At 38.3% G+C, this 26,405-nt stretch overlaps 5 protein-coding genes across 21 annotated transcripts in view; 3 read left to right on the forward strand and 2 right to left on the reverse strand.

Annotated features, from left to right (window-relative positions):
* LOC126751544 (protein unc-80 homolog) overlaps positions 1 to 16,814 on the forward strand; it is a 28,633-nt gene extending 11,819 nt beyond the window's left edge. For 2 of the 16 annotated variants that reach the window (XM_050461894.1, XM_050461903.1), the window contains 25 exons: positions 728 to 841; positions 2,750 to 2,767; positions 4,919 to 5,060; positions 5,192 to 5,630; positions 5,690 to 5,887; positions 7,268 to 7,610; positions 7,671 to 7,776; positions 7,829 to 8,446; positions 8,501 to 8,725; positions 8,790 to 9,201; positions 9,260 to 9,358; positions 9,422 to 9,559; positions 9,622 to 9,929; positions 9,985 to 10,169; positions 10,228 to 10,590; positions 10,669 to 10,879; positions 10,944 to 11,276; positions 11,342 to 11,861; positions 12,585 to 12,889; positions 12,953 to 13,378; positions 13,515 to 13,733; positions 13,791 to 15,248; positions 15,324 to 15,492; positions 15,550 to 16,211; positions 16,268 to 16,814. In XM_050461894.1, coding sequence (XP_050317851.1) covers positions 728 to 841; positions 2,750 to 2,767; positions 4,919 to 5,060; positions 5,192 to 5,630; positions 5,690 to 5,887; positions 7,268 to 7,610; positions 7,671 to 7,776; positions 7,829 to 8,446; positions 8,501 to 8,725; positions 8,790 to 9,201; positions 9,260 to 9,358; positions 9,422 to 9,559; positions 9,622 to 9,929; positions 9,985 to 10,169; positions 10,228 to 10,590; positions 10,669 to 10,879; positions 10,944 to 11,276; positions 11,342 to 11,861; positions 12,585 to 12,889; positions 12,953 to 13,378; positions 13,515 to 13,733; positions 13,791 to 15,248; positions 15,324 to 15,492; positions 15,550 to 16,211; positions 16,268 to 16,492 — 8,236 coding nt within the window. In that variant the 3' untranslated portion in view covers positions 16,493 to 16,814. The remainder of the gene's footprint in view (positions 1 to 727; positions 842 to 2,749; positions 2,768 to 4,918; positions 5,061 to 5,191; positions 5,631 to 5,689; positions 5,888 to 7,267; positions 7,611 to 7,670; positions 7,777 to 7,828; positions 8,447 to 8,500; positions 8,726 to 8,789; positions 9,202 to 9,259; positions 9,359 to 9,421; positions 9,560 to 9,621; positions 9,930 to 9,984; positions 10,170 to 10,227; positions 10,591 to 10,668; positions 10,880 to 10,943; positions 11,277 to 11,341; positions 11,862 to 12,584; positions 12,890 to 12,952; positions 13,379 to 13,514; positions 13,734 to 13,790; positions 15,249 to 15,323; positions 15,493 to 15,549; positions 16,212 to 16,267) is intronic. The other 14 variants (XM_050461895.1, XM_050461910.1, XM_050461898.1 and 11 more) reach the window with 13 other exon arrangements.
* Positions 16,684 to 18,262, reverse strand: LOC126751546 (vacuolar protein sorting-associated protein 72 homolog). Its single transcript, XM_050461911.1, has 5 exons — positions 18,023 to 18,262; positions 17,828 to 17,960; positions 17,487 to 17,772; positions 17,101 to 17,374; positions 16,684 to 17,037 (listed from the first exon to the last, which is right to left on the reverse strand). The coding sequence occupies exons 1-5, from the start codon at positions 18,154 to 18,156 to the stop codon at positions 16,830 to 16,832; spliced, it is 1,035 nt and encodes a 344-aa protein (XP_050317868.1). The 5' UTR covers positions 18,157 to 18,262; the 3' UTR covers positions 16,684 to 16,829.
* Positions 18,263 to 18,674: 412 nt separating this feature from the next.
* Positions 18,675 to 20,021, forward strand: LOC126759763 (uncharacterized). Its single transcript, XM_050474869.1, has 2 exons — positions 18,675 to 19,095; positions 19,235 to 20,021. Exons 1-2 carry the CDS (start codon positions 19,075 to 19,077, stop codon positions 19,688 to 19,690), a joined length of 477 nt encoding a protein of 158 aa, XP_050330826.1. The 5' UTR covers positions 18,675 to 19,074; the 3' UTR covers positions 19,691 to 20,021.
* Positions 20,022 to 20,059: 38 nt separating this feature from the next.
* On the reverse strand, positions 20,060 to 21,768 carry LOC126759749 (E3 ubiquitin-protein ligase RING1). Of its 2 annotated transcripts, none has more exons than XM_050474858.1 (3): positions 20,631 to 21,768; positions 20,400 to 20,572; positions 20,060 to 20,327 (listed from the first exon to the last, which is right to left on the reverse strand). In XM_050474858.1, exons 1-3 carry the CDS (start codon positions 21,652 to 21,654, stop codon positions 20,283 to 20,285), a joined length of 1,242 nt encoding a protein of 413 aa, XP_050330815.1. In that variant the 5' UTR covers positions 21,655 to 21,768; the 3' UTR covers positions 20,060 to 20,282. The 2 variants fall into 2 exon arrangements, with proteins under 2 accessions (XP_050330815.1, XP_050330807.1); XM_050474850.1 differs by having other exon boundaries at positions 20,391 to 20,572.
* A 542-nt stretch (positions 21,769 to 22,310) lies between these two features.
* Positions 22,311 to 26,405, forward strand: part of LOC126766044 (aminopeptidase N) — a 37,217-nt gene continuing 33,122 nt past the window's right edge. The window contains exon 1 of the mRNA XM_050483748.1: positions 22,311 to 22,908. The gene's annotated coding sequence lies outside the window, so the exon portion shown is untranslated. The remainder of the gene's footprint in view (positions 22,909 to 26,405) is intronic.

Raw genomic sequence — 26,405 nt, forward strand, 5'->3', positions numbered from 1 at the left:
GTATGTATATGTATATAGTTTAATATCGCATTTTATGAAATACTCCTTCAATTTCTCGCTCGATCCTTTCAATCAAAACTCTCTTGTGAAGTTAAGACATAAAAAGCTTTCTAACTTCAGCAGCATTTGAAAAATTCGATAACATGCTAACATAGATTTCGTAATAAAATTAAATCTATTTTTTATATTCAATATATTAATTTCAAAGTTTGAATGCGAAAATTTTAAACTTCCATAAGCATCTTTAATTTTCAGTCAAAAGTGCTTTCAGAAAATATTTAAAATGTTAATCGATTTTTAAATTTAACGGAACTATAAATATATACATATATTATTTTATAGTTTAAATTTTTAATATTCAAAGCACTTTCTTCTTAGGTATTTTCAACCGAGTTCAATCATAATTTTCGGTACTTAGCAAGGCATTAACTTCCCGCACTGGTGAACTCAGACCAAACAAGCTTCAGAGTTTTTTTGAAGGTTTAACTATCTAGAAAAAAAAATGTATATCATCAAGATCAATCAAACAGTTTAGAACAGAAATACTGAAATTATTCATTGTTTAGTTATCACCTTCCTCAAAACCAGTACCCGTTAAATTTGCATTGCATCCCAAAAGCATTTTGCATATTTACAATTCATCTGCTAAACTATTTGCTTTTATTATTCAATTGTGATACTTTCGCACCTAATCGTTGATTACTTTCCTCTAATTGATTAATTGTAGCTATCAAGCGTCTGAAAAACACGTTCATATCTTATGTGAACGCCGTAAGTCAGAAGGCTCTGCGCTTCTAACACGGATGAAAAACACTTGCAATACCACAACTCTACAAAAACTGTTAGTGCTGATAGTTTCAAGTTGTTTTCGATTAAAATTTACGATTTTTTCAATTATTAACATTAGCACATTTTTTCCTAAACAAATAATTCATAGAATTTTACCCAGTTTTGTCCCGCAATCCTTACCAAAACAAAAGAATAGCGTTTCAACAATTTTACCCACTTATAAACACCCGTAGTTGAGCTTAATAAAACATTATATTCCTATAAATTTATTTTTCAAGACTTTTTGGAATTTAAAACTTTTATATAAAAATATTTTTTAATGAATTTTTAACATTATATTAAGCGAGTATTCACTTTTTTATACTTCGTACAAAAACACTTTTGTATTCACTTGTAAATATTTACAAACATAAATGAATATAGGTTATGTTCGTTTATATATCGTTAAGCTTAATGAAACTTTTTGAACAGCTTTTACACAACTCCAACACAAAAATATACAAGAAATAAGAAAAAATCCAAAATACTACTATGAGCAAAAAATAGTAAGATTTTGTTCAAAAATATAAAATTCTTAATTTATTCTGCCAAATATATGTCGTCCCCTCAAAGTAATCCCCTCTGGCCCCAATACACTTCTGCCAACGTTTTTTCAAATCCTCGAAACAGTAGTTAAGGTCAATTTCAAGAAAAGCCTTCAAAGCGCGTAGCGATTCACGTTTAAAGTCTTTAATTGACTCAAAACGGTTTCCCAGAAGCGGACATTTGAGCCAGAAGTCATAAGTCAGGCGAATACGATGGTTGCGGCACGATATTGATTGAAAATTTGGTGAAAAACTCCCGAAAAATCAAAGCAGTATGCGACGATGCATTATTGTGGTGTAAAATCCAAAAGTTGTCGGCTCATAATTACGGTCTCCTTTTACGAATAGCTTCGCGCAAATGACGCATAACACTGAAATACATAGTATTCCTTGTTGACAGTTTGGTCGATCGGAAGAAACTCTGAGTGCACCACACTTCGATAATCGAAGAAAACTGTCAATATAACCTTGATTTTGGCCTGTTTTGACGTGTTTTTTTCGGCTTCGGCTCACCTTTGCCACGATATTCGGCCGATTGAACGTCTATTTCCAAGTCGTAAGCTTAGCACAGTAATAATACGTTTCATGACATCCTGGTAGTCGGAAAATATTATTTCACAGTGTTTAACGCGACGCATTTTTTTGAAAGAATTGATTGATTTTGGAACCAATCATGCTTTCACTTTTCTTAGGCCCAAATGTTCTTTCAAAATGGTTTTTACTGATCCCTTCGATATTTTAACGATGCCAGTAAGATCTCTGACTGCCAGTTGTCGACTCTCAAGCACCGATTCCTTTATTTTATTGACGTCCTGATAATCAGTTAATCGTTATGGCCGTTCTGGACGTGGTTCGACGTCAAAGTGTTCTCGACACTCTTTGAGTAATTTTTACTAATCAAAAACACTTGCTCGCAAGAAACAATTATCGCCTCAGGCCTTTTCCAACATTCTGAACGTTTCGGCACCAGAAATTTTATTCCACACACAAAATTTAATGGAACTTCTTTGTTGAATAATTTCACTCATCGTAAAAATCGACGAATGCACTTTATATATTTCAGAAAGGCAAGCATATACTAAACACTAATGATTATTTTGATGTGAGATTTGGCACAGATGCCACTCACTGTCATACCAACCTAGAAAAATATTTCGTCGAATGGGTTTTCGAATAAAATTTAAATTGTAGAGTCTTACTATCTTTTGCGCTCAGTAGTATACCCGCAATCGACAAACCACAAGTGGCACTTTCTAAACACAAAACTCACCAAACAACAACAAATAAATACGTAGTTCTATGTAAATCCAAAACCGTTTTATTACTATTTCTTACTAAAACTTTGCACTCTTCTCTCAACCTTAAAATATCCAAAGCTGTCTTCTTGATAGCGGGTGAGTCCTCTCTAAACAGTGACGTTATTTTACATTATGTTTGGGTTTGCTTTTTAAAAGTTCCAAATAATATTACTATTTTCTGAAATTCACTGTAGATTTTTTCTGTAGAACGACATTTCATAAAGCACAAAATGTTCGGAACCTTTCGAATATGTTATACCCAACACTTGAATTAATTTCGAAAATATGCAACCCGAATAACTGTTGGAAAGCGTTACTTTAACTAGGATAAAATTACTGAGCTCCGGATTGGAAGTGAAAATCACATTTATATTAGAACGCTTCGTATAGATGTAATGTCATTATAAATATATCTATAGATCTTAGTTTAAATATTACTGACTTCCGGGTCGGATTACAACCTGGAAATGAGAATTATACTTGTTTTAGAACTATTCATATTGCTGTATATCATTTGTGTGTATGTCTATAAAGATCAGATCAAAAGATGTTTGTCAGAATTTTAGCTTCAATAACCTCTCTCGCTACCCCTAACCTTCATAATCATATCACCTAATGGATCAACCCGGTTCGGAAATATTTTGATATATATATAGGGGTTTGCGGATGGAATTCTTTTATAATAGCTTGCAACCCTTAGCAGGAAATGGCGAATGTATGTTATAAAACTCATTAGTCATTCGGAGTGCGCTTGAGCCTTAACATCCTTTCATTTGTTGGCTAACGGCAAGGTTGTGATCATAAATGAAAGAATCCCTGCATCTTGTGATTTCTAAAGTTCGACTGTAACTACAGTAATATTACAAAGATACCATTTCACATATCGCCTTCACCATAGCCAGTTACTTCACTTGACTTTAGGTCAGTTATAAAATCTTTTCCCCATTAGAGGCTCCTTCTGAGTTGTCAAAGTACCCTTTGTCGAATTATATTCAAGATGTCTATGCAAGATAAAATGATACGCCTTTTTAAATACGTCGAAAGCTTTCATAAGATGAAGTACTTTCAAATTCAGTGAGTGCTCATTAGATGATCCTATTCAAAGAAGACTGAATTCAATTGGATTTCGTAGAGGCTTCTGTGTACGATGTTTTAATACTAAATAAGTAATTTCCCACCATACATTATTACTGTTTCAGCACTATCTTACTACTACTAGACTTTACAACTCAATTGCCTACTCCGTACAAAAACTAGTTGATAAGAGTCATCCTAAGTTGAATTATCGTTTTCATATTCAAAGATATTCTTCACGAGACCCATTCGTCTGGCTGGTTTACCTAACCCGGGGTAGACTGAACTAAAGTCTCGACTTGTGAATTTAATGAGATCGCAGACATTATTCTATGTACATTTTTAGTCTGAACGAAGTGTTTTTTTTATTCCACATTCAGTACTATGAAGTCAAATAGAGTTTAAGAAATCGCATAAAAATTTTTCGTTCCATTCCTTTCCTTATTAAATGACTCATAGAAGTGCTTTCCGCTATTTTCGAGAGTTCAGCATTATTTTAAACCACGGTAAAAGTTTTTCGTGGAGACGGAATTCAAATGTAGCGGCGTAAAGACACAAAACATATGTTGTTGTAGCGGCAGAACTCTGCCGAGTTCCGGGTCCGTTCCGTTTACATAGACCCGACTGTCGTGGGAACGACTCAGAATATATAGTAGGGGTCGGTTATTCTTGACGTGATCTCTCTTTAGGCTCTAAAATATATATTCAATGTTGTTTATTTACTGTTAGAAGTAAAGTATAGAAGATTTTCTTACAAAATTGGCTACCATACTCCGATTAGTGTTGGGTATAAGAACAATGCTCTGTCATCTTTCTAAAACTCAATCAACTAACTCATTAAAAAAAATTCTCAGCACTTTAAGTGTTACTGTTTTTCATATATATTCACCGTTATTTTGCCAACATTCTAAAATAGCTTATATTAATTTTGTTGGCTTTTAGCAATCGTTTACCCTAATTTGCGCTTTAAATCACAGCTTTTTAGCCCGCAAAAAAACTGTAGACCATATTTTAGCCGTTAACCACCTGTTTGCTCACCTTCACTCATACATACCCATAGCCATATTTAGTTCCAAATTGAATGGGCTTTTATGCAGTTATCGCCGCCGCACTGCCGCACATCACGTCATCACAACTAATTGCGCCCATTTTGCATTTGTTCAAAATTACCAGATTTTACAGGTACGTAGAGCCACCGAAAGCGATGCGTCCCTCCCAGTCAACCGGACCACGTACGGCCTTCTATCCGCGCAATCCCATAATCACCGTCACGGAGCACACGCCCACACCGTCGCCAGATTATCTCAAACGCCAGGTGAGTTAACGCCGGAAATTCGTGTAAGAGTATGTTTTCCGCAAACCTAATTGGTTAGCATACATGTACTAAATAAAATATCTACGTTCCCATGCAATCAATCACTTTCAATTTTCTACACTTCCCCCAAGCAGGGCTCCATCGACTCACAGTTGGACGCACTGAGCAATGGTGGCAGCATTAGTGGTGTGGCGGGCGGCACCAGTGGCAGCGGTGGCGGTATTGCTGGCGCTGGTGTCACAACCGGTCGCTTCCGCGGTCAAATGCTACGTTCGCACACCGACTCGCACATCGATTATACTGGCGTAGAGTCGGAAGCGCCTGGCAGCTCGTTCTACATAACACGCGATGGTGGCATAGATTATGAAATTGTTTTGTTGGCGGTTTATAATATCTTCAAGCGTGACATGTCCATTTGTTCGCAGCGTGTACTGGAGGCGGGTCTTAATATTTGCGAATTGCTACTGGAAATGGGCGTGCTGAAGTTGGGCGAGCATGCGCACGAGATATCGATGGGCATTGTAAAGCGTGCGCTACTCATTTTGGGCTGCCACAATGGCTGCAATGATGGTGGGACCAAATATTTTATGAAATACCGCAACATATATATAATATTTTCGTTGTCACAGGGGCACGCGGTCCGCCGGCAGATTTCCTGCGCAGCCAGTGCCAAAAGATACTCTCGCGGATACTACGCCAAGCCAGCCAACGCACCAAGCGTTACCTGCAGCAGATGGTAAAAACGTCCGACTTGCAAGAATTGGTGGACTTTTTTCACGCGTTTGTGGCATTTTGCGTGGACCCGAGCTCATTGTTGTCGCCGCTGAGTGAGTTTTTCTTGATCTTACTAGCTCCTAAAATAGCTTTAGATGCATGTTTTAATTACTCTATATTTAATTACCTTAAGTAGTGGTCAGAAAAGAGCTGTCTTAGAAAATTATTCATATTTTTCGGACGAAATTAAAGCACTGAAATACTTCTATGGTTTTTCCGAATCGGAAGGAGTAAATCATTTTTTTACTGTACATCCCACACCTTTGATCTTTAGTCAGACTAAGCCCATTCCTCCGAAATATTCTTTGCTATATTTTATTTTTTCAAAATCTCAAATGCTCCGAACGAGGGTTCTTAACTTTAACCAAACTTTCATTATTTGCGGAAGACTTTCGATGTCATAAAGGTACGAATACGATGTTCTATTCTCCTTCACTTCACTGAGGAGTCTTGGGAAACTCTTTTCATATCAGAAATGTACTTAAAGAGACTACTCGTCGCTTTGGCTGAGAATTTTTAAGAATACGTATGATATCCGATGTCAAATTATTTCATTCGTCTCAGCCGGGCCTAGAAGTTTTTAGAGAAAACTTAAAGATTTTCTATTCGGTTCCAATTATTTGATGAGCTTTTTATGAAAGCTTTTGATAGCTAATGTAGGATCTGAAGAATTTTACATTCTGTCATTTTATTCGGTTCCGATGATTTGAGGAGCTTTTGAGGAAAACTTTTGAAATCTAATATTGGATCTGAAGAATGTTACATTCTGTCATTTTATTCGGTTCCGATGATATGAGGAGCTTTAAAGAAAAACTTTTGATAGCTGATGTAGGATCTGAAGAATTTTCCATTCTGTCATTTTATTCGGTTCCGATGAACTTTTACATTCTCCTCGGCTTAGATGAGTTTTAGCGAACCATTAGTCTCATTACTGTAAATGTACTGATGCGCTCGGAGATTTTCCGCAAACATCGAAAGATGCATTAGATATAAGAAACACAGCTCTTTCTTAACCACATTAATATATCTCAATAAGTGAAGTTTTTCTCAAATATACATTCCGCTTTTGGATGATCTAAAACTCAAATATTTAAAGATTTTATCAACACAACAACATTTCGTAGAAAAAAGTAAAGCAAAACAACACATACATACTCTTACTATAACATTTACTTATACCCTTCGTGCAAGCGTGCTCGATATCTCTCCCCCGACGAATTTGCATGGCCAGTAGAATGTTGAATGATGTTGTTGCTTTTTTCCTTAACGTTTTCTATGACTTCCTTTTTGTTGTGACTTTTTGTGGATAATGCCATCCAATCCCTTGTTGTTGTTGCTGTTTTTTGTTCATCACGCTCCCTCTGTGAGAAATATGTACACACACCAAATCTCTTCGTTGTATACTCGTATGTATGTATAAATGAATATAATAGCACATAAGCGCACGGGTGGATTTAAAAATGTTAACACCGATACGTCCCCATCAGGCGGCCAAGGTGGCTACTCGACCAATTTCAGTGGCGGCTTGAGTGGCGGTCCGGAATCACAAGTGATTGCAGCTGTCTTCAATCCGCTCGTGACACGTTTCGTAGAAGCAACTAAGGATCTCAAGTCCACGGAAAGCTCGCCACTCTACAGCGATATACGACAGTTGGTGACTTATGTGAAGGGTGCACATGGTGGACCATTCCGTTTGGTGGCGCTAAGTGGCATATTAGCTGTGACGCCGCGACCACATAAGAAGGGCCCAGTGGCACAAACAACACGTGTTATAAGGTAGTAAAGTGGCAGTGTTGACTTGGAAATTTTATTAAATATATAACATTTTCCTTACAGACACATACCGCAGGCGGAAGTGGCTCAGAGTATACCAAACGATGATAATCGCTCACAGCGTCGTCTCTTACTTAAGAAGCGCAGTACATCATCAGCTTGTGCTGTGGTAAGCTTTATGTGGATCTAAGAACATGACTCAATATTGTGTTCCCTTACAGAGCCTATTGGAAACGGAGCCGTGTGAGGAGCATTACAAGAGCAGTCAATCGCCATTGAGTAATTTCCGCCGTCGCACCACAGGTGTGCGACCCACGCTCACACCGCGTCACAGCGAGCGTGCATTGCTCTCTGACTCCACTTCGAGCTCGGAGCGCAATTCGCTTGGTCGCTTGAGTGGTTTGGTGCGTTGGTTTCGCAGCACACCGAAGGAGGCTTCATCTATCGATTTGGAAATTGGTTCACTTAATCCGGAAATTACTTCTACATTCATACGCCACGCCTCGTTGAAGATACAACGTGGGCGCACCAGTGACGGCATTGGACGCTCAATACAGCGCGCTAAGCGGCGTGTAGAACGGCGTTTAAATCGTTTTGGTGGTATCGTTAAGGGTAAGAAGAAGGCGGGCGGTATTGAGGAAACCGCCGACTATAGTCGACGTAGCTCTTCGGATATGTGTGATGGGCCGCGTGAGTCGGAAGTGGTAGTTTTGAAGGAGAGAAAATTAATTCCGCTAGAACCCGTACGTATGGGTATGCTGCGTTTATCGTTTTTGCTTGAGACCTGCGCGCCGGGTTCGTTTCCCGATCCACAGCTTATTGCCGCCGTTTTGGATTTGGTGAGTGTTTGAAACCATATAAAATTATTAATATTTAACCATTTGTCTCTTTAGCCACAAGCGCCGCTTGTTGCACGTGCCACCTTTCTGCTGGAATGTGCGCATTTCGTACATCAATGCAACAAAGGACAATGGCCGCCTTGGATGAAACACAATATTAGCGGCTACAGACCATCGGGCACCAACCTCAATCTGAATCAGACCAAACATCAGACCACAGCGACTAGCACGCGGCGTACACATATTTTACAGCGCACAGCGGGCAAAATGTTTCATCAGGTAAGGCGATATAAATTGAAAAAACCAGCACTACAAGAGAATCAAAAAATTTTCTTTGAAAAAGTGGGCCGAGATGCTCGGCGCACGTCTTGAGGAGATCATCTTCACAGAACGTTTACAATTCGAAGCGGTAAATGCAACGCTGACCGATCCAGAACGGCAGCGTGAATTGCTGCAACAGGACGAAGAAGAGGACTTCCTTGACGAGGCCTCTGTAAATCCGCATGGCAACGATTGTCCACACGCTTTAAAATTAATTGCGTGCGTGTTGCTCTTCGAAATCACTTCATTCCTGCGCGATACTTATGTAACGCTGCCAAAAGCGTCGAAGTTACTGCATCGTGAGAAACATGCTCCCTGGGAAAAGGTTTATCGCGAGGCCAACCGTCGTTGGTCGATGGCATTGAGCTCCATGGGTCACTCACAAACGTCAGCGCAGAGCTTACAATCCATAGCCGCCGGTAATGATGCGGCTGGTAAGTGCCACACATTCCAAATACATATTAATCCTTTCTTATTAATCTTACTTTTCAGGTGGTCAAACGGAGCGCAAGATATCTTTTGTACTGCACGAACCGGACAATGAGTCTGAAAATAGTAGCAACACCACACTCACAAAAGAAGGTGAAGAAGGTAGCAACGTTACGTAGTTCAAGCTTTGATATTACATTCACCTTTTATAATTGCTATTTTCAGCTCGACGCCCCGCTGCTTCGGCGGTCCGACCTTTCCTTTTGCGTCGTGGCACTGCGACTACCACCGGCGGCTCATTCAAGCGGAGGTCATTGAAATTGCGGCGTAACACGAAGGATGGCAAGGATTTGGAAACCGATTGTAAGTATTGGATCTCGAGAGTGATAAGCCTGACTACTGAAATTCTTCAAATTTTTTTTTAGTCAAACGCGTCGATTCCATACAGTCTCGTCGCAAAGTTTCATCGCTCTCTGATCGCAGCGACACTTCAGAACAGGGTATAGTCAGCGGAGAGGAATCTCCTGGCATACTGAGTGATGATCAACAACCCGAATCGCCAACAGACTCAAACGAGACCGATGACACGGCCAAAAATATGCCTTGGCTGAAGGCAGTCATAGACCTAATCACCAGCTACAACTACTATTGTTCGCATAAGGGCTATTGTCATCCCTATTGTTATAAGCGGCACATGCGCTCCTGCACGCGCTTGATGAAGGCAACACGCAAAGTAAATAAATACTCCAATACATACTTTTAATAAATATAATAAATTTTCAATTCAGATCTATGGCGAGGAGTTCGGTTTCACTTTCGATTTCGAACATCCAACTGTGGAACCGACTGCGCCCGTAAGCGCCACTAGTAAGTCCCATCAAGCACGACCGCGTTCTACACGCAAAGTATCCGAGCAGAGTTCAACACATACGTCTCCTTCGAAACGTAAGGACAGTATCTCACGCCGCGATCGGTAAATAGCAAAACAAAAGGATGAATGAAAATTTTGTAATTACTACATTTACTTGCAGCATAAGCGACGATCCCGACATAGAGATCGCCGAGAAGCTAGCTGACGCCTTCCATCAGGAGAAAGAGAAGAAGGAGCAAGATGAACCGGCCATACTGAAGTATCAACGCTTCTATATACGCACATTATTCCATTATCCGTTCGCAACCATGCTCAAGGGTGCTGTCATACTCACCGAGGAAATGGTTATTGAAGCAATGCCTGCCGCTTGGGAGCTCTTGCTCGATTCAAATCAAGATACTGCTTCAGCGAGCGCTGCTGTCTTTTTAATGGGTTCAGTGAAGGCGCAAAATTTCGCCTTTGACATAATGCAACGTGCTCTCAAGAGCAAGGATCCCGATGTGCGCATTGGCGCTGTACAACGGTAAACACTACTTTACCATGTGCTAAAGATATAAAGATATAGCTATAGAGATATTTATATCATCTGTTTGATTTATAGATATCTGGTGCTATGGAAGAGTCGTTTTCACGTTTGGCCGCGCATGGAGGAGAATGCACATGATCTTACTTTCAAAGTACCGCCGGGCGGCATTGAGTTCACGCTACCTTCACCAAAAATAGGCATCGAAAGCTTGCCAGTCGTCGATCCACCTTGGATGCCTGTCCAGCAAACCAAAGACATGGATGTCACACTCAACCAGGACCGACACGTAAGTAAAGAAATTTCTTTTCAGTCACATTATAACCTATCTATGGTGTGAATGTATTTGTTAGCGTTCGCTGGTCACGGCAACGAAGAGTCGCAAAATGCAACAGACGGAAGCTATACGCAACGCTTTGCGCCAACAACGCGACAAGCAACGCGCAGAGCGTCATAGCTTCCTCATCACAACCATACCGATCAGTCAGCAGGCTTCGCATGAACCCGGCATGGAACATGAGGATCACGAGGGTGAAGAGGATTTGGATGGCACGCGCATACATTTACATCATGCCCATTCACTATTTCCATCGGTTCTGTGCTCCTCGGTTATGCAGATTGTGGGTTGTTTGGATGATGCCGCCATTGGCACAGATGGCAACGCCGTTTATGAAATCGCCTATCAGGTTTGAGTGAAAATCTAACTTACTACGTGAATAGATAACGATTGCTTTCTCTTATGTCACATTAGGCCATTTGGGTTTGTCTCGTCGAAGAGTCCGCGCTCTTTTTGCGCTATGTATTTGAGCGTCTAACACGCGATCGTCAAGACCAAATGTTTAAATTGCTGCGACATTTAATACGTTTCGTGCCACGGTTGCCGCAACAGGCCGCCTTCGCTTTGTATAACTCCATCATTGGTTATATAATGTTCTATGTACGTTCATCGAATGAGCACAAGCAGGAGCTTGTCGGTTCGGCCCTCTCGGTACTTTGGATGGTGGTTCACAGCGTGCATGGCATTATGTTTAAGGATCTCAAGCAAATTCTACGCAAGGAGCAGTGTGATGCATCCATTTTACTCACGGCAAATGTACCGGCTGCTAAGAAAATTGTCGTGCATGGACCGACTGATGATGATTGCAATATACCATCCCAATTCCCAGTGCAGGAGGACACACTGTTCTGTCAATTGCTGAAGGAGGCTTTGGACTACTATCCCGTGGATGAGAAGAATTTAAATCATTACTGTCTGGTAGATTACAAAAGTAGTAAGTTCATGACTCGCTATTATTTCGGCTGGCTCTTCAGAACGTCATGAGTTGAGTTTCATTTCGGTGGTAGGCGGTTTTACGTAACCTTCAGGTCGCAGAGGTATCTAAATTGTGGAAAATGCTTAAATATTTTATCTTTGATATCCCATTTTCGGGCTAATTAGAGCCTCCGAAGTTATTTATGTATATCTCATACATCTAAATCCTTCCGGAGTTTGGAGTACAGAGTCAACTACAGCCGAGTCTTGTTGACTGACTACTCTAAAGAAGAAGGTTGCATCTAAAAAGAATCTTCCCGAAACCTTTCTGCGTTAAACTATTCAAGTTAGACCTTAGATTTTTTGTAATAAGTCATTGGGTTGTCTATACTCAACCTCGGAATCCAATGAGGAACAGTGAAGTATTATCCCTGTAAAGTTGGTTCGATTTGACTCACCTTTCCCCAACGACAAACATGTTAAACTAGGTAGGTTTCAGAAAGGCCTTTTTAGACTTCGATAGTTAAATCGTCTAAGAACCAATATTTTTAAGAATACTTCTATTACTATCGAGAACTTAGTGGAAGATATCCTTGTTATTACGATTAATACCAAGGGACTCCAGAACTCAATTTTCCTAAAATTGGATTATGATCTCTGAAGCATACAAGTAGAACCCAGAACTATTTCTTCTATGATTACCTTATTACCTCCACATACATTAAAAATCTTGACTTTACAGACAAAATTCTCAACCCCAACTGGTACATACGCGACTTGTACTTCTTCAAGCGTTCTCAATATCCCGAAGTTCGTTTGATACTCATGAAACCAGAGGATTCCTTCTTGGCATTGCAGAAGCAAGAGCTCACTAAGAAATTTGTCGAAATTGGTAAAGTGCATTTAACATGGGCCATTTTAAAGAACGTCGATATGGTGGTACAACGTGTCGTCTTTCTACACGAGGAGCTCATGAAGCTACCATCATTTCCACGCAAAGCGCTCGAAGTGGATCTGGACTTACATCAGGGTGGCGAATATGGCGAGGTATGCGCAATATATGGCATAATAATTAAGAAGAGTTGTTTCTAATGTTTTCCCGATATTAAGGTGCTGCTGGGTCTGGACGTGTTGCACAAATTCATGTGGGTGCGCTTGATAGCGCGCATGTTCGAAGCGATGGCCGGCAATTTCGCCTACTCTGCCGACATACAACTATTCTTGAATGTACTTTCCGGGGCAGCTATACTGCATGCGGAGGATTCCTGCATTATGCGTTACGTCATGGCCACCTACATCAATGCCGCTTTCAATTTTAAGAATATATTTTCGACGAATGGCTATTTTATGATCATGCCAACTTTGTTGCAAGTTTATTCGTTGCATCAGACTAATAAGTTGATCACCACTACCATCGAGTATGCGGTAAAACAGTTCTATTTGCTTAACCGGAAACCATTCATTTTGCAAATGTTCGGTTCGGTATCGGCAATACTCGACACAGACGAGGACGGTACCTACGGCGAGGCGCACAAGGTAAGCTTGCGAGTTCGAAACTCAAACCTCATGGTATTTGAATAGTACTACCGAACATGTAGACCTAAAAAAGTTCAACTTTTCCCCTCTAAAAATTGGATTGACCCAAACATGCACTCACTTTTTTCTTTCACAGGTACAATCAAGTTGCTTGTTTAATTTGCTGCTGAGTTTAGAGGATCCTTCACCTGATCCATTAAATATAGCTGAGCTGGTTAAGGAGCCCAAACCGTTGAAAGCCATTGACTTTTGCTATCACGATGAGGATGGTGATGTCACCGTACTGGATTGCATTACATTATGTGTCATGGTGGTTTCCTACTCGGCTGAGAGCACACGTGGCTATCAAATGCTGGTTTGAGATCTCTATTTTACTATAACTCTACATATTACAAATAAATCATCATTTCAGATCATTTTGGAGGCTATACTACCATGCTATTTACAACAAATACAGTCTCCCAGCTACATACCGCTACAGGGTAAATCGGAACGTGACATTATTCTACAGCTGGCCGTCGCCATACGAACTATGGTGCATAATTGTGAGGGTTTAGCAAAGAGCTATAATGGTCCGTATCGCAATAGCCCAGAGCACAAGGGTTCGTCGCAACGCAATTGCAGTCGCGGTCCACCCTGCTCACCCGGTCTGGACTTTGAGGAAGAGTCACACTCGAAATATGTAAATGATCCACGCACAAAGAACGTCGCCGACTCGGGTGAAGACTCCGAAATGATACGCACGGAGTATCGACGTCCACGTGACGTGCTGCTGTCAGTGGTTGGCGATTTCCTTAGCAAGTCCAGCACACGTTTGGTGGAATTGTCCAAAAAGTTGCCGAACGACAACAAAGCGACCGAAGTGCTGGACGCCAAGTGTCACATGCGTCTGGCGGAGATTGCGCATTCGCTGTTGAAAGTCTCACCTTACGACCCCGAATCGATGGCATGTCGTGGTCTACAGCGTTATATGCAAGCCATATTGCCGCGCGCCGAGTGGTCGAATGATGCACTGCGCAACTCATTGATCACGATACTGCGACGCGTGGACAAGGTATTTTTGAAAATCTCCAAGAAACCTTCGATTCGACGTAATACGGATTGGGAGGCGGCAGCCGGTTTGCTTAAGGGTATACATGAGACCATCGTGCGGCATCCGTATGTGTTGCATTGGCAGCAAATGAAGACGCTCATAAGCACGGTGCAAAATCTGATCGTAAACGAGGGTACGAGCGCTGGTGAGGGTGTATCAAGCGCAGGTGCTGCTCTTATGTCTCAGAATCCTCCAGCCTTCTTTTGTTCGACAGTGGTGCGTTTGGTAGCGCTACAAGTGGTCAGCCCCGTGGATTGTTTCTCGTTAGTGCAGATATGTGGTGGCAGCGAATTTGCTACGCAAGAGAAGGCCGAAGGTTTTCTAATGCATCTGATTATGCCACTGTGCTTGAAGGTGTGCTCCGGACGCGGCGTCTCCGATATTGGCGAACTAAAGATGACCGATGTCTCATTTCTGCTGACCGTTGTACTGAATGCAATGAGCCCGCCGGCCGGCCGCACTGGGCAAGCAGTTATACAAACCAATCGTGTGGGTGGCGATTTGCGTGCTGGTTCGTTGACATTTACTGGCAGTCGTGACGCCAAGCGACCGGCACGTATCTCCGGATCACTCTATCAGGCGGCCTTTTTAGCGTTACGTATTGTATGCATTTGCTTCGAGAATCGCTTGTCGAATGAGTGGCCGCGCATTGTGCGTGTAATGCGCGATCTGGGACGACGAAATGAAGCGGCGCCGGATTTGTGGAGTTTCCTCGAATTTGTAGTCACACACCGGACTCCCTTGTACATCGCATTGATGTCTTTCATTTTGCATAAAGTAAGTTCAGTTCTAAAAACTCTCATTGATATCTTGCCATTACTGCTACTAACTTCCCATGCTCTAAAAATATAGATTTCACAACCACCAATTGGCGATCACGAACGACATATGCAATTCTTAATAAGAGAACGCCTACGCGGCACACCACCTCCAGGCGGTATCAAGTCAAAGGGTGCACTTTTGCTGGAACTTGCCCGAGAGCTGAAAGATCTGAGAGATGAACTCGAGGAAAAGCGTTATGGTAAGCATATGTTTATGATACGAGTGATCACAACTTGAAGTGTCGCTTATTTTGCAGATCGCGAGTGCTCGGATCAAAAGAAAACAGATACACCCGCCGCAACTAGCGCTGGCGAGACGCATAGAGGGCAGCAACGTCCTTCACTGATATCCATATTTACCGGTACCACCACCGGTCAGGCCACACACTCACATGTCTCTGCCGTGCCGATTGACTCCCGCAGTGGCTCCGGTGGCATTTGTACACCCAGTGACACGCTCTCCCAACAAACACTACATCCGCCCAGAGAATCTTTGTCGAGCAGCTCCACAGGACGCGAACATCACACCAGCGAAAGTCAGAGCGGTGAGAATGCCGCCGGTTCTGCGCCAACACTGGTGGGCGCAACTGGCACCGTAACCACAGGCTCTAATCATGGCACCAGCTCTGCAACCATTGCTTCTGCGCTGCCACCAAATGTCGTTTCCCAACTCTCGCACTCGCAATCACTGCAACAGGCGCCATTTAAAGCACAACCACCCAAATTACGTTTCGTATCATCGGTGGAGTTCAGACATTCCTCTGGTGAAACTTCCACTACACCGCTATCGCCAGAGAGCCCAGCCGAAGATAGTTCCGGTGATCATACGCGTTCACGTTTGCAACGCTCAAAAGCGTCTAGTCGTAAAACGTTTAGGTTGCGGCGTAGCCGTCTAACGCCAATGGAACCGCCAAGTATTGTAAGTAAAGCTCTTTAGAGATATGTTTTTGTGAGTTTAACACCTTTAAACATTAGGTAACGCAAATATCACAGGAAGAGCACCCGAAGACAATTGGCGAGATATCGTGGGACTCAGTATCGCAAACTTCATCCACATCCGGTTATCGCGATAACAATAGCTTGCAGACCGGCTTGCTATCGCCCGATGGTTCGCTTGGTGGCATGACATTGGGTCGCTCACCATCGCAGCACTCTTTGCTAATGGTATTCGAGGGACACGATGAGGACACGCTTATTTAACAATCACAGTCCAGCCCGACGCAGACTGAGGAGTGATGCGTGCTTTCGAGCAGTTACACTGCTAAGCCATAAAATGTATTGTCTTCGATAGTAAATACGAAATTGTTGCAGTTCTTCGTCGGATGCGTTGAGATCATACTCACAATTATACACAATTTGTTAACAGTACTCTCAAGTACAATGCAAGCAAATATAATTTATATAAATTGAACTTTTTTAATAGATTTTAGTAGATAAAAATTGTATTAATGTATTGTAATGTTGACATAATAACCAAACTAAAATTATTGCCATTAAAATGTGCCAACTAAATGAAGTAAAACTGCTCCTTTTTCTATTACGTGCTCGGATTCAATTTGTTAGCAGCCGCTTTGGCGCGATTTTCTTTCACAATCTTGCGCCATTCCAACCATTTGGCCACATCGGGGTTATCTGCATTACCGCGCTCTTCCAGTTGCAAATAATAGGCTTCACGTAAAATCTTAAAAACTTGCATGCTGTAATACGGTTGTTGGGTGACGGGGTCAAAGTAGCGCGCTGGTAATCTATGTATAAAAATATTTTTTTTTAGTACAACAAAATATTTTGCAATTCTGAATTGTACGCACTTAGTGATCGGGCACAAATAACCGGAATTATTATTCAAACGTTTCGGTTTGAAAACGGACTGAAACACCTTGTCATTAAGATCGTTTTCGAGTGTTATAAAAGTGCGTTCACACTTCGCAGATGTATCTGCGACATCGCCAACGCCAGTTGCGAGCCTAGTAGGCTTACGCACTACGGGCATGGTCATGGAGTGATAGCGTATCATTGGACCAGTGTATACACGTTTTGTGGGGCGTGTCTTTTTCTTCTCTAGCTCCATTTTTTGAAACTTCTCTGTAATAATTAATGCGTTGTTTAATAAAATGCAATTTATATAAATTAAGAAATGAGAGATCTACTTCAAAGTTTAGTATTTGTATTTAACTTGGTTTTGCTTATATCTTACCCAGTGATTTTTTATTTTCCTCTTCAGTTATTTTTGCTTCTTCAAGCAATTCCTCCTGTGTAGGCATGTAATCGTCTACCCTTCTCACACGTCGCTTTTTCTTGCGTGCATCATCCATTTCCTTCAAACGTATTTTGGTTGCTTGTGTTTTAATAGCAGTTGAAGCGCGTATAGATTTTCGACCCGAATCTATAACAGTGAACTTAGGTCGCGGTCTTCTAACTATTTTTCCTGGTTTTCTTTTCGGCGTTGGAGCCACATCTTTTTTAACCGCTGGTTTGGGTTCCTAAAATTGAAAAGGACTAAAAGTTTGCACAAATAAAATCTTTTAATATATTTACTTTGTAAGCTTTTGTGTTAACACCGCCGCGTTTGCGCTTCTTCTCCGGGGCATCTTCTGTATCAGATACGGGTTCATCATTTTCATCAATACTAAAATCGGAGTCCACCACATCTTCCTCCTCTTCTTTTTGACTAAGAAGCAAATGTTTTATAAATATTAATTGTTAAATTAATATTAATTATATCAAACTAACACATATTCTTTGTCTTCCTCTTCATCCTGAAAGCCACCGTAGGATGTCTTATAGAATTCATCTTCCTCCTCCTCGTTCAAAAGTTTCGCTATTTTATTGCCGGCATTGGATCGGCGTGAACGAGTTGCAGCCATAGCAATCAATAGATTCTTTAATTATCTTAAATTTGCACTATTTTTTTTAACTTATTAAAGACAATCTACTATTTCCCAAAGTAGCCAAGAATTTTTGTTTACAAACAGCTGCTTTTGAGTAGCGTTGCCATAAATTAGTTTAAAGGGATGGATTAAAAATTTATCGATATCACTTATTTATCGGCTTTTGCAATGGAACAATCAATTATTGTTAACAAATAAAAAATTCTCCTTCGTTAGTTACTTTCTTATATTTTTTCTATATTTTATGAACGGAATAGTAAAAGAACGAAAAAATCTTAATATTAAATTTTAATACTTGTTGACCAAGCCCAGAGAACGTATAACATTTAATATTATTTTTTACGTTCTCTCCCAAGCCTCATTAAAGTCATCTGGTGGGTGGCAGCACCGTTGTTAGATTAAACAAATATCAAAGCCGGTAGGAAAATATTAATTTTTATTTTATTATTTATAGCCAAGAATTGAAATTATCTTGTATTATATATGAAATATACAAACAAAATCCATATTAGGACAAACTCAGTTTACCGCCGTCACCGTTTGTTATGATTTGTTGTTGTTATTTATATTTGAATGTCATATGTTTGCATTTGCAAATAAAAGCTAGAGTTGTCAAAATAAAAAGTTGATGATGTTCATCAATTGTAATTTGAAGCAAAGCACGTTGTAATTGTTTATTTCTGTAAATTGTGTTATTTAGCAATCAATTGCGAACTTTTAAAAATTGTTTTGAAAGAAAATTCAAATAATAAAATGTATATGGTTCACAATACAAGGTGCATAAACGTTTGAGGTGGTCAATAATTCTATATTTGCATTGGACAGCGCAGAGTGAGACACATTGGATTTTGCTAAAAGTTCCTTAAGAAGTATTACAATATATTCCATTTTAACATGGCAACTGGTACACAGAAGGTTAGTGCACAAATGCGTTTTAATATGTGCGTAAAAAGTACTATATCGGCCCTTTAAGCTCACGTCATCGCTATAAAAATATTGAGAAAAAATCAAAACAAATGGTTTAATCTATTGTTTTATAAATATTTTCCCATAGGCTGTACGGCTGCTGAAATGCTTTTGTGGTTGCTCGGAAATGACGGAGGATGAAGTCCGACGTATTTATCGCTTAAGTACACAAGATACTTTAAATGATCCCCGGGCCGCAAAGATTTTCCGCAAGTTCTTAGAACAGGATCGTTGTGGAGATAAAGGAGAAATCGAAAATTACTTGGACATTTATGAATTATGCAATAACTATTTAAAGGAGACTTGTCTAACATATGATCAATTAACTGCCCTCGTCGAAATGGAATTAAAGTACTATTTAGAGAAGAAATTAAATTTGTACATAATGATGCTGGAAGAAAAACAAAAGCCTGATATACACATACATGAAGTAGAACGTGATTTGAAGCGCATTCAAGCAGATTATCGTAGCGAAATCGAAGCCAGCGATGAGTATAAAAATTACAAACAAGCGATATTAAATAAATTGAAGCGATGGACTTGAAACACGGGGACGAGGCGGAAGCGAAAACAACGAAAGTTTTAGAAAATCTCAACTGCCTCAAACATTTGCTTTCTTACATCCTAACATTTGTAATTATTATAAAATATTTATTTGCCTCAAGTAGTGTACCAAAAACATCACGTTTTATAGTTGCGATTCCTATTAAATGTTGTTGATTGAAGACAAAACACAAATTTTTTGTTACAGTTAGATATTTTTAAAACGTGTCCATTATATAGCGCACTATATAGGTATTATGTGTATTGTATTTTTTGCCATATTCTGCCTTATTTGTGAAATGTTAAGCAGGTAATATGGTGTTCAATGTGCTTAATTTTACACTTAGATATTTAAAATAAAATAAATTAATTTTTTTTGCACACAACTCACGCCGGTTATATAATTTATTTAGTTTTACATCATACATTTAGTATTAAATTAGTAAACAAGGCTCATGCTTTAGGCACGCACTTGTTATATTTATTTCCAAAAATACACTCAATATGCTGAAATGAATAAAATCGGATATGATGCCGCTTTTTCCAAAAGCCTTTGTCCTAGCATAAGTGCAAGCTTTTGAATATGCAGCAACTTAGGATTTCTTCCATGAGTAGTACATCTCCATTGGTTTATTAACCTGAAATTTTATGCAAAAAATAAGTACTTTTGTTAAGATTTAGCGTTGCAATTTAATAACTACTTTCGATACCTTCCAGAACTTGTCATTTACTTGATGTAACGTCTGATTACCATTCAATATGACCAGTTGCTGGGGTTGCGGAGCTATGTAAATACAAAAATTCAGCATACGATAGGCTTCTGGAAGTTCTGCGCCCAAGTCCAGAGTCAGACGCATGGCTAAATACTGGCTCAAATGATCCACTGCAGAATTTAGATTTTTCAATTAAAGTACATTGAACAAATATTTTGTATTTCTTACCTGTAGCGTTGGCTGTGGTTTTTATATAGCGTATGCAGTTTTCTTTTAAAGCTTTCATTAGCTGATTATCACCAGCCATTTCAGTCGGATGTGGTTTAAATACCAATTCTATTTCATCATTTATGCCAAGCTCAGCGGTACCTTCACCCTCTGTATCAATATTGGAGTCGCCCTCGGTGCGACAATCCATCTGTGAATCAGATTCCGACTCCTCAGATCTTTCCGATGTCAGTACAGACATTGCTCGTTTCGGTTTCGAACTGCTCGAGTTCGACGGTACCGGTGATGGTGTACTACGCATAGACGGTGGATTAGAGCCACCGTCATCATGTTGCATTCGACTAGTGCTGGCACTACTGCCAGACGCTGATGCGGCTGCCGCCGAAGTGCTGGAATGTGTTGAAGGTGCAGCTGCTGTAGGTTGTGGTGCATTTCCACTTTCCCTGTTATCACTATCATTGCCATTTGTAGCACTTTCATTATTCGAGTTATTCGCATTGGCAGAATTATGATTTCCATTGCCATTACCGCCGCCATTACGGCCACCACAGCCTTTGGCACGAAAACGTTGTGGTCGATTTTGCGATTGCAATTTAATGCCTTCATTTATGGAGTTAACTAATGCTTGCTGAGATTGAGTTTGGTTAAATTTCGCCATGACCTTTTCTTGTATGGCTTCATACTCTTCACGACTGGGATAAATTTTCGATATTAGAAGATCGAAATTTGGGTCTGGCCGCAGTGAACGCTTTGAGACAAGTTTTTTGCGGCAAGTGGGACATTCTTTGTTGCCCGACCGCAAAGCGGTGATAATACAATCTGAACAGAAACGATGTAAACACTCCTTTGTTGTCATTGTCTTTTTTAGCATATCCAAACAAATAGGACACATCAATTCGCTGTGCAGACTTCTAGGAGAGACTGCAATCTCAGTGTTGTCAGTGATGATTTCCTGCGGATTGCGTTGCAGTTCGTACAAAGATAAATCCCATGTTTTATTCTGTGCTGGTTCCATTGATGTCATAACAATATCTACTTTAATACTTTCTAAACATTTATTTCAATGAAAAATTGTAAAAAATATTAAATGCTTTTCACTATTTTAACCAAACACAACAATGCAAAAGTAATTATGATTCGAAGTACGGCGAATAAGGTTGCCACTTTTTCTAACATGATTTCGAAATCTGAATTAATACAGCTGTACATAAATAGGATATTTTTAAATTTTTTCTAAAGTGTTTAAATAAATAAAAAACTTAATAAATATAAAACGTAGTTATTGGCATCATAGTAACAATTACATTTCAGCACTCTTTTCGACATTTTTTGTGGCAATATTTATAGATAAAAAGAAAGATAATAAAAAAAGTTAAAATTTCCAAAAAGGTTTATTTGATATTTAATAGATAAATTAAAATTTTATATTAAATTTTATATAATAAAAAAGAAATGCGATTATTTTATCGTTAAATGCAATTATTTATTTACTACATGTAAATTTTCCACTCTAACGGCAACTCTAACACTACTGTTCATTGCTATTGCACTGCCATGTCTACAGCAGCAACAATAGCTGCCGAAACAAGCAAAACAACAATGCCAGCGCTCCGTCGATAACGCTGTTCGCATTCGTTCCGGCCAAGCGAGATCAAAAGTGACGGTTATCGCAGCCACTCCGACTCAGTACACATTCTGTTGTTTACGTTTGCATACGTTGTTCGGACGCACAGCATCGTGGTAGTATTCTCGCGCGTAATCGCCTATTTGCCGGTGGCTAGTCACAAAGTGTTGTGTTTTGCTTATTTTATGTGGGCACTTGCACCCGCATGCAATTGCAGTATAAAATAAAATAAATTCGCTCATAGTGAAAATGTGCTAAAAATACGCACACATCATTTTACATTTCTTGTTTTACAACGCATTTCCAGTGTGTAAATTTGGAAGAGAATAAAAAAAATTCTGTTACACATCAAATACAAAATTGGCAACAATATAAAAGAAACTGAAAGTAAAATAAAATAAAAAAAACCGTTTTTCTATTACAACTCATTGTTGTTTTTTTGTGTAATTGCATAGCCTGATTGCACATGAAATATTATTTTTCATTTTATTTATTGAGCAACGGGTTTTAAGTATCACATGCAATTTGAGTTCGTATTTTGAACTAACGGGTTGCGTGCGCATACATATATGTACATATATTCGCCTATGTAAATACATACAAATTTACAAACAAACATTTGCGAAAGGTGCCGACGACAAGTTGGAATAAATTGTAAGTGGAAAAGTGTTTTGGTACATAGATTAATTGGCGTTATAGCGATAAATAAATATTGTGTTACCGGTTATTTTGAATAAAATATATTTCAAGCTTATTAGCGTCAGTTATATTTAACTATACATTTTTATGGCGATTGTGATTTAATGTGCAGGCGTTTAATTATTTACAACACAAATTGTTTTTATTATTTATTGCACATGTGCGTGTATAAATTTTTTTACATAAAGATAATTTACTTTGAGTGGAAATAATGTATGTAGAAAAGACTATAATTCTTAAAACTTTGCAATTTATTAACTTATTTTTACGTGTTAACTAGTGAAACGTACATTGGTTTGGTAATTATGAAAAAATAAATGAACTCAGTTGTATTGCAGTCTAAAAAAATATATTTGAATTAAACTAAATTGTACTGCAGTCTAAAAAAAAATATTTTAGAGCTCCTTCATTGTTTGAATTTACTAAATTATTAACAAAAAAATTAAAAAAAAAATTATAATTTGGTTGGAAAAATATTGAAATTAGTATTTTTTAATACTCTTTTTGATAATTTTTATTATAACGGAGAATTGTAATACTTGTATAAACAAAATTATTCATCAATAATCAAAAAGAAAAATATTGAATTATGTACATATGTATATTCAGAATTATTAACCAAAAAATTAAAAAAATACAGGATAGTTCGCATATTTGGAAATTTTCGTCGTATTCTTGTCTTTTTTGATCGCTTACAAAAAATAGTGATTTTTTACCACCGAGTTAGAACATACATACATATGTACATATATGTATGTATGTATGTATGCACACTAACTATAGTACATTCATTGTGAAAAATAAATACATTTCATGCTGGTTCCAGCATAACTTCAGAAAACAAATATTTTGTGTAATGCAATTGCCATTTAATTATCTCGGATACATCATACTTATAAAGAAATTCAAAAAATTGTTATTTTCATTTAAATATTCTATATGCATATGTACATAAGTATATACATACTTCTTTAACAATTCTGTTAGAGATTAAAATGTCTAAAAAATTTTCAAGAAGATCCAAGTGTAATTCTATGTTGCAATAGTATTGTGAACTTAAAATCACAGCTTGTCTTATTTGAAGATTTTTAAGAATAAATCATCGCTCTCAAGACAACAACATCCGTTTATGAACCAAGCTAAAGTTTGTTTAAAAAAATTAATTTCAATTTTTTTAAATGACATGAAATGTAAATTATGGCTGCGGTTTGAACTCGCACATGTTGTAGAGATAAGAAATTTTTAGAAAATAAACGTATTTATTTTCTTAAGTGCGTATTAACGTAATTTATAATTTTTTATAATTTTGTAAACAGTAGCAATACTTGACTTCACTTTATCAACGATTTATTTCATTTCTATACACTGAAATATCCTGTTCAATACATATTATATTCAATTTACCTTGCAGCGAAGTTTCTAACAGCCCGAAGCGTTGGAGGTCCTATTAAGGGAATATATAAAAGAACAGCGTGACGAACTGAGTCGATTTAACCATGTCCGTCTGTGTGTATATAAGTGAACTAATCCTGCAGTTTTTGAGATATCAGTCTGAAAATTTTCAAACGTTCCGACCGATATCGAATCACTATAGTGTATAAACTGAACGATAATAATCAAATTTTTGTATGGAAAATTCTTCTATTTCGCAATGTATGTTCCCAACATTCGGTATGGATTGTTTCCCAAGAGAATGGTACAATTTGTGAGCAAATTGCTTAGTTCGGAACTCCATAGCATATAGCTGCCACTCAAACCGGACGATAAAAATCCATTCGTTAAATTACTGATGGTGTATCATTCATAATATTTCTAGTTTTGCAGAAAAATGTAGTAAATTGTATTAATTTCATCTAAACTTTGCCTGCCAATTTCTACTTTTACTTTTTAATGACTTCTAGTTCGTTGGTAAGTAATTTACCTTATTATCTTAAAAAAGCTCTGTTGTCAAACCAAACTTAATTTTTGGGATTTTTGAAGTTTTAGATAAAATTCAGAGATATGAGAACGAGAGAACGAATCCAATAAACTTTACGAATATATCTATAAAATATCCATAGAGGATAATTTACGTTCAGAGTTCTAAATATTTTTAATTTTTTAATAGTACTAAGCTTTACATCTGTTATTTATAATACTTTCAATTCATAATTGCATTAAGTTGGCATTAAAGTGAGGATAAGTTCCGGCTCTATTGTATAATCCTATATCATATGGTCAAAGATTCTAAAACCATTATTTCGGCCCTCAAAAAGTCTTTTAAAATCCGAATAAGTACTTGTATTTATATACAGATCCGTGCAAACCAACAAATTTAAACATATTTAGGGAATTTTAAATTTAAGTCAATTAGTTTATAGTTTGTTGTTGCATTCTCTTAACAGTTTCAGTTTCACAATTTTCCTGCCCATCAATCTTTATGACAAACAAAAATTATCAAGTGCGTCATAAATTACATTTGAGAATGCAAAGAGGAGCGTTATTATTGTTTTTTCTTTTGTTATTTTTACTTAAACGAACTTGTTTCTGCCGGCTAATTTTAAAGAAATTTAAATTATCATGCGTCATATTTAAATTAAATGCGAGCATGTAAGAACCCCTAACGGTTATTACTTATTGAAAAGTGGAGGTAGGGTCTTATAACTGCGCTTTCCAGTATTGCGAAAGTCATAACCGGTCCATTATTTTTAGAATCCCATAACTGTACACAATATAAATTAGTAAATTACGAGTTGTCAAACTTGTATTAACATATATACAAGTATAACGGAGAGTTAAACAATATTTTGGGGCTAAAGTCCAAAAGTTGTAGGCTTTCTTAACTTTAGCTTTATAAGGTGTAAGAGAGTGTTCATTTATAGCGGTGAGACATCGGCAGTTCCGAAAAGTAAACAGCTGCTTGGGAAGAAAAAGCAAAATTTCAGAACGGTATCTCAAAAACTAAGGGACTAGATGAAGCATGGTATGTTTAGACGAACAGAACGATGGACATGGCTAAATCAACTTAGCTTGTCGCGCTAGTCGTTATAAAAGGGTCTCGACGTTTTCTTCTGGGTGTTAGAAATTTCGTGACAAACTTAATATACACTATTTAGGTTATAAAAATAAAAAGGGTGAATGCTAAAAGTGATATAAAAACACAGTCAAAAAGTTTACTCTATGTGAGTGCTGAAACTCTGGTACATATATTTAAAAAAAACTAGCTAATAGATCTATTACCAACTCATAAATATAGGGTGTTGTTTTTGGAGTTATAGAATTTTAGTGATGGATAACTTTGTCAGCTTTCAAAGTACATATATACATTTTTTTGACATTGATGCTCAAAGTAATTTGGTAAATTACTATACCCAAATTTAAGTTAAATCCTCTAGAAACTTTCCCAAAAAATCTTTGGTGCCAGAATGTTATTAAGCTATGAGCCTATTCATTTGCCATTTGGATCATGTGCG

Source organism: Bactrocera neohumeralis, chromosome 2, assembly GCF_024586455.1.
Source record: "Bactrocera neohumeralis isolate Rockhampton chromosome 2, APGP_CSIRO_Bneo_wtdbg2-racon-allhic-juicebox.fasta_v2, whole genome shotgun sequence".
In the NCBI taxonomy this organism is placed as follows: Eukaryota; Metazoa; Arthropoda; class Insecta; order Diptera; family Tephritidae; genus Bactrocera; species Bactrocera neohumeralis.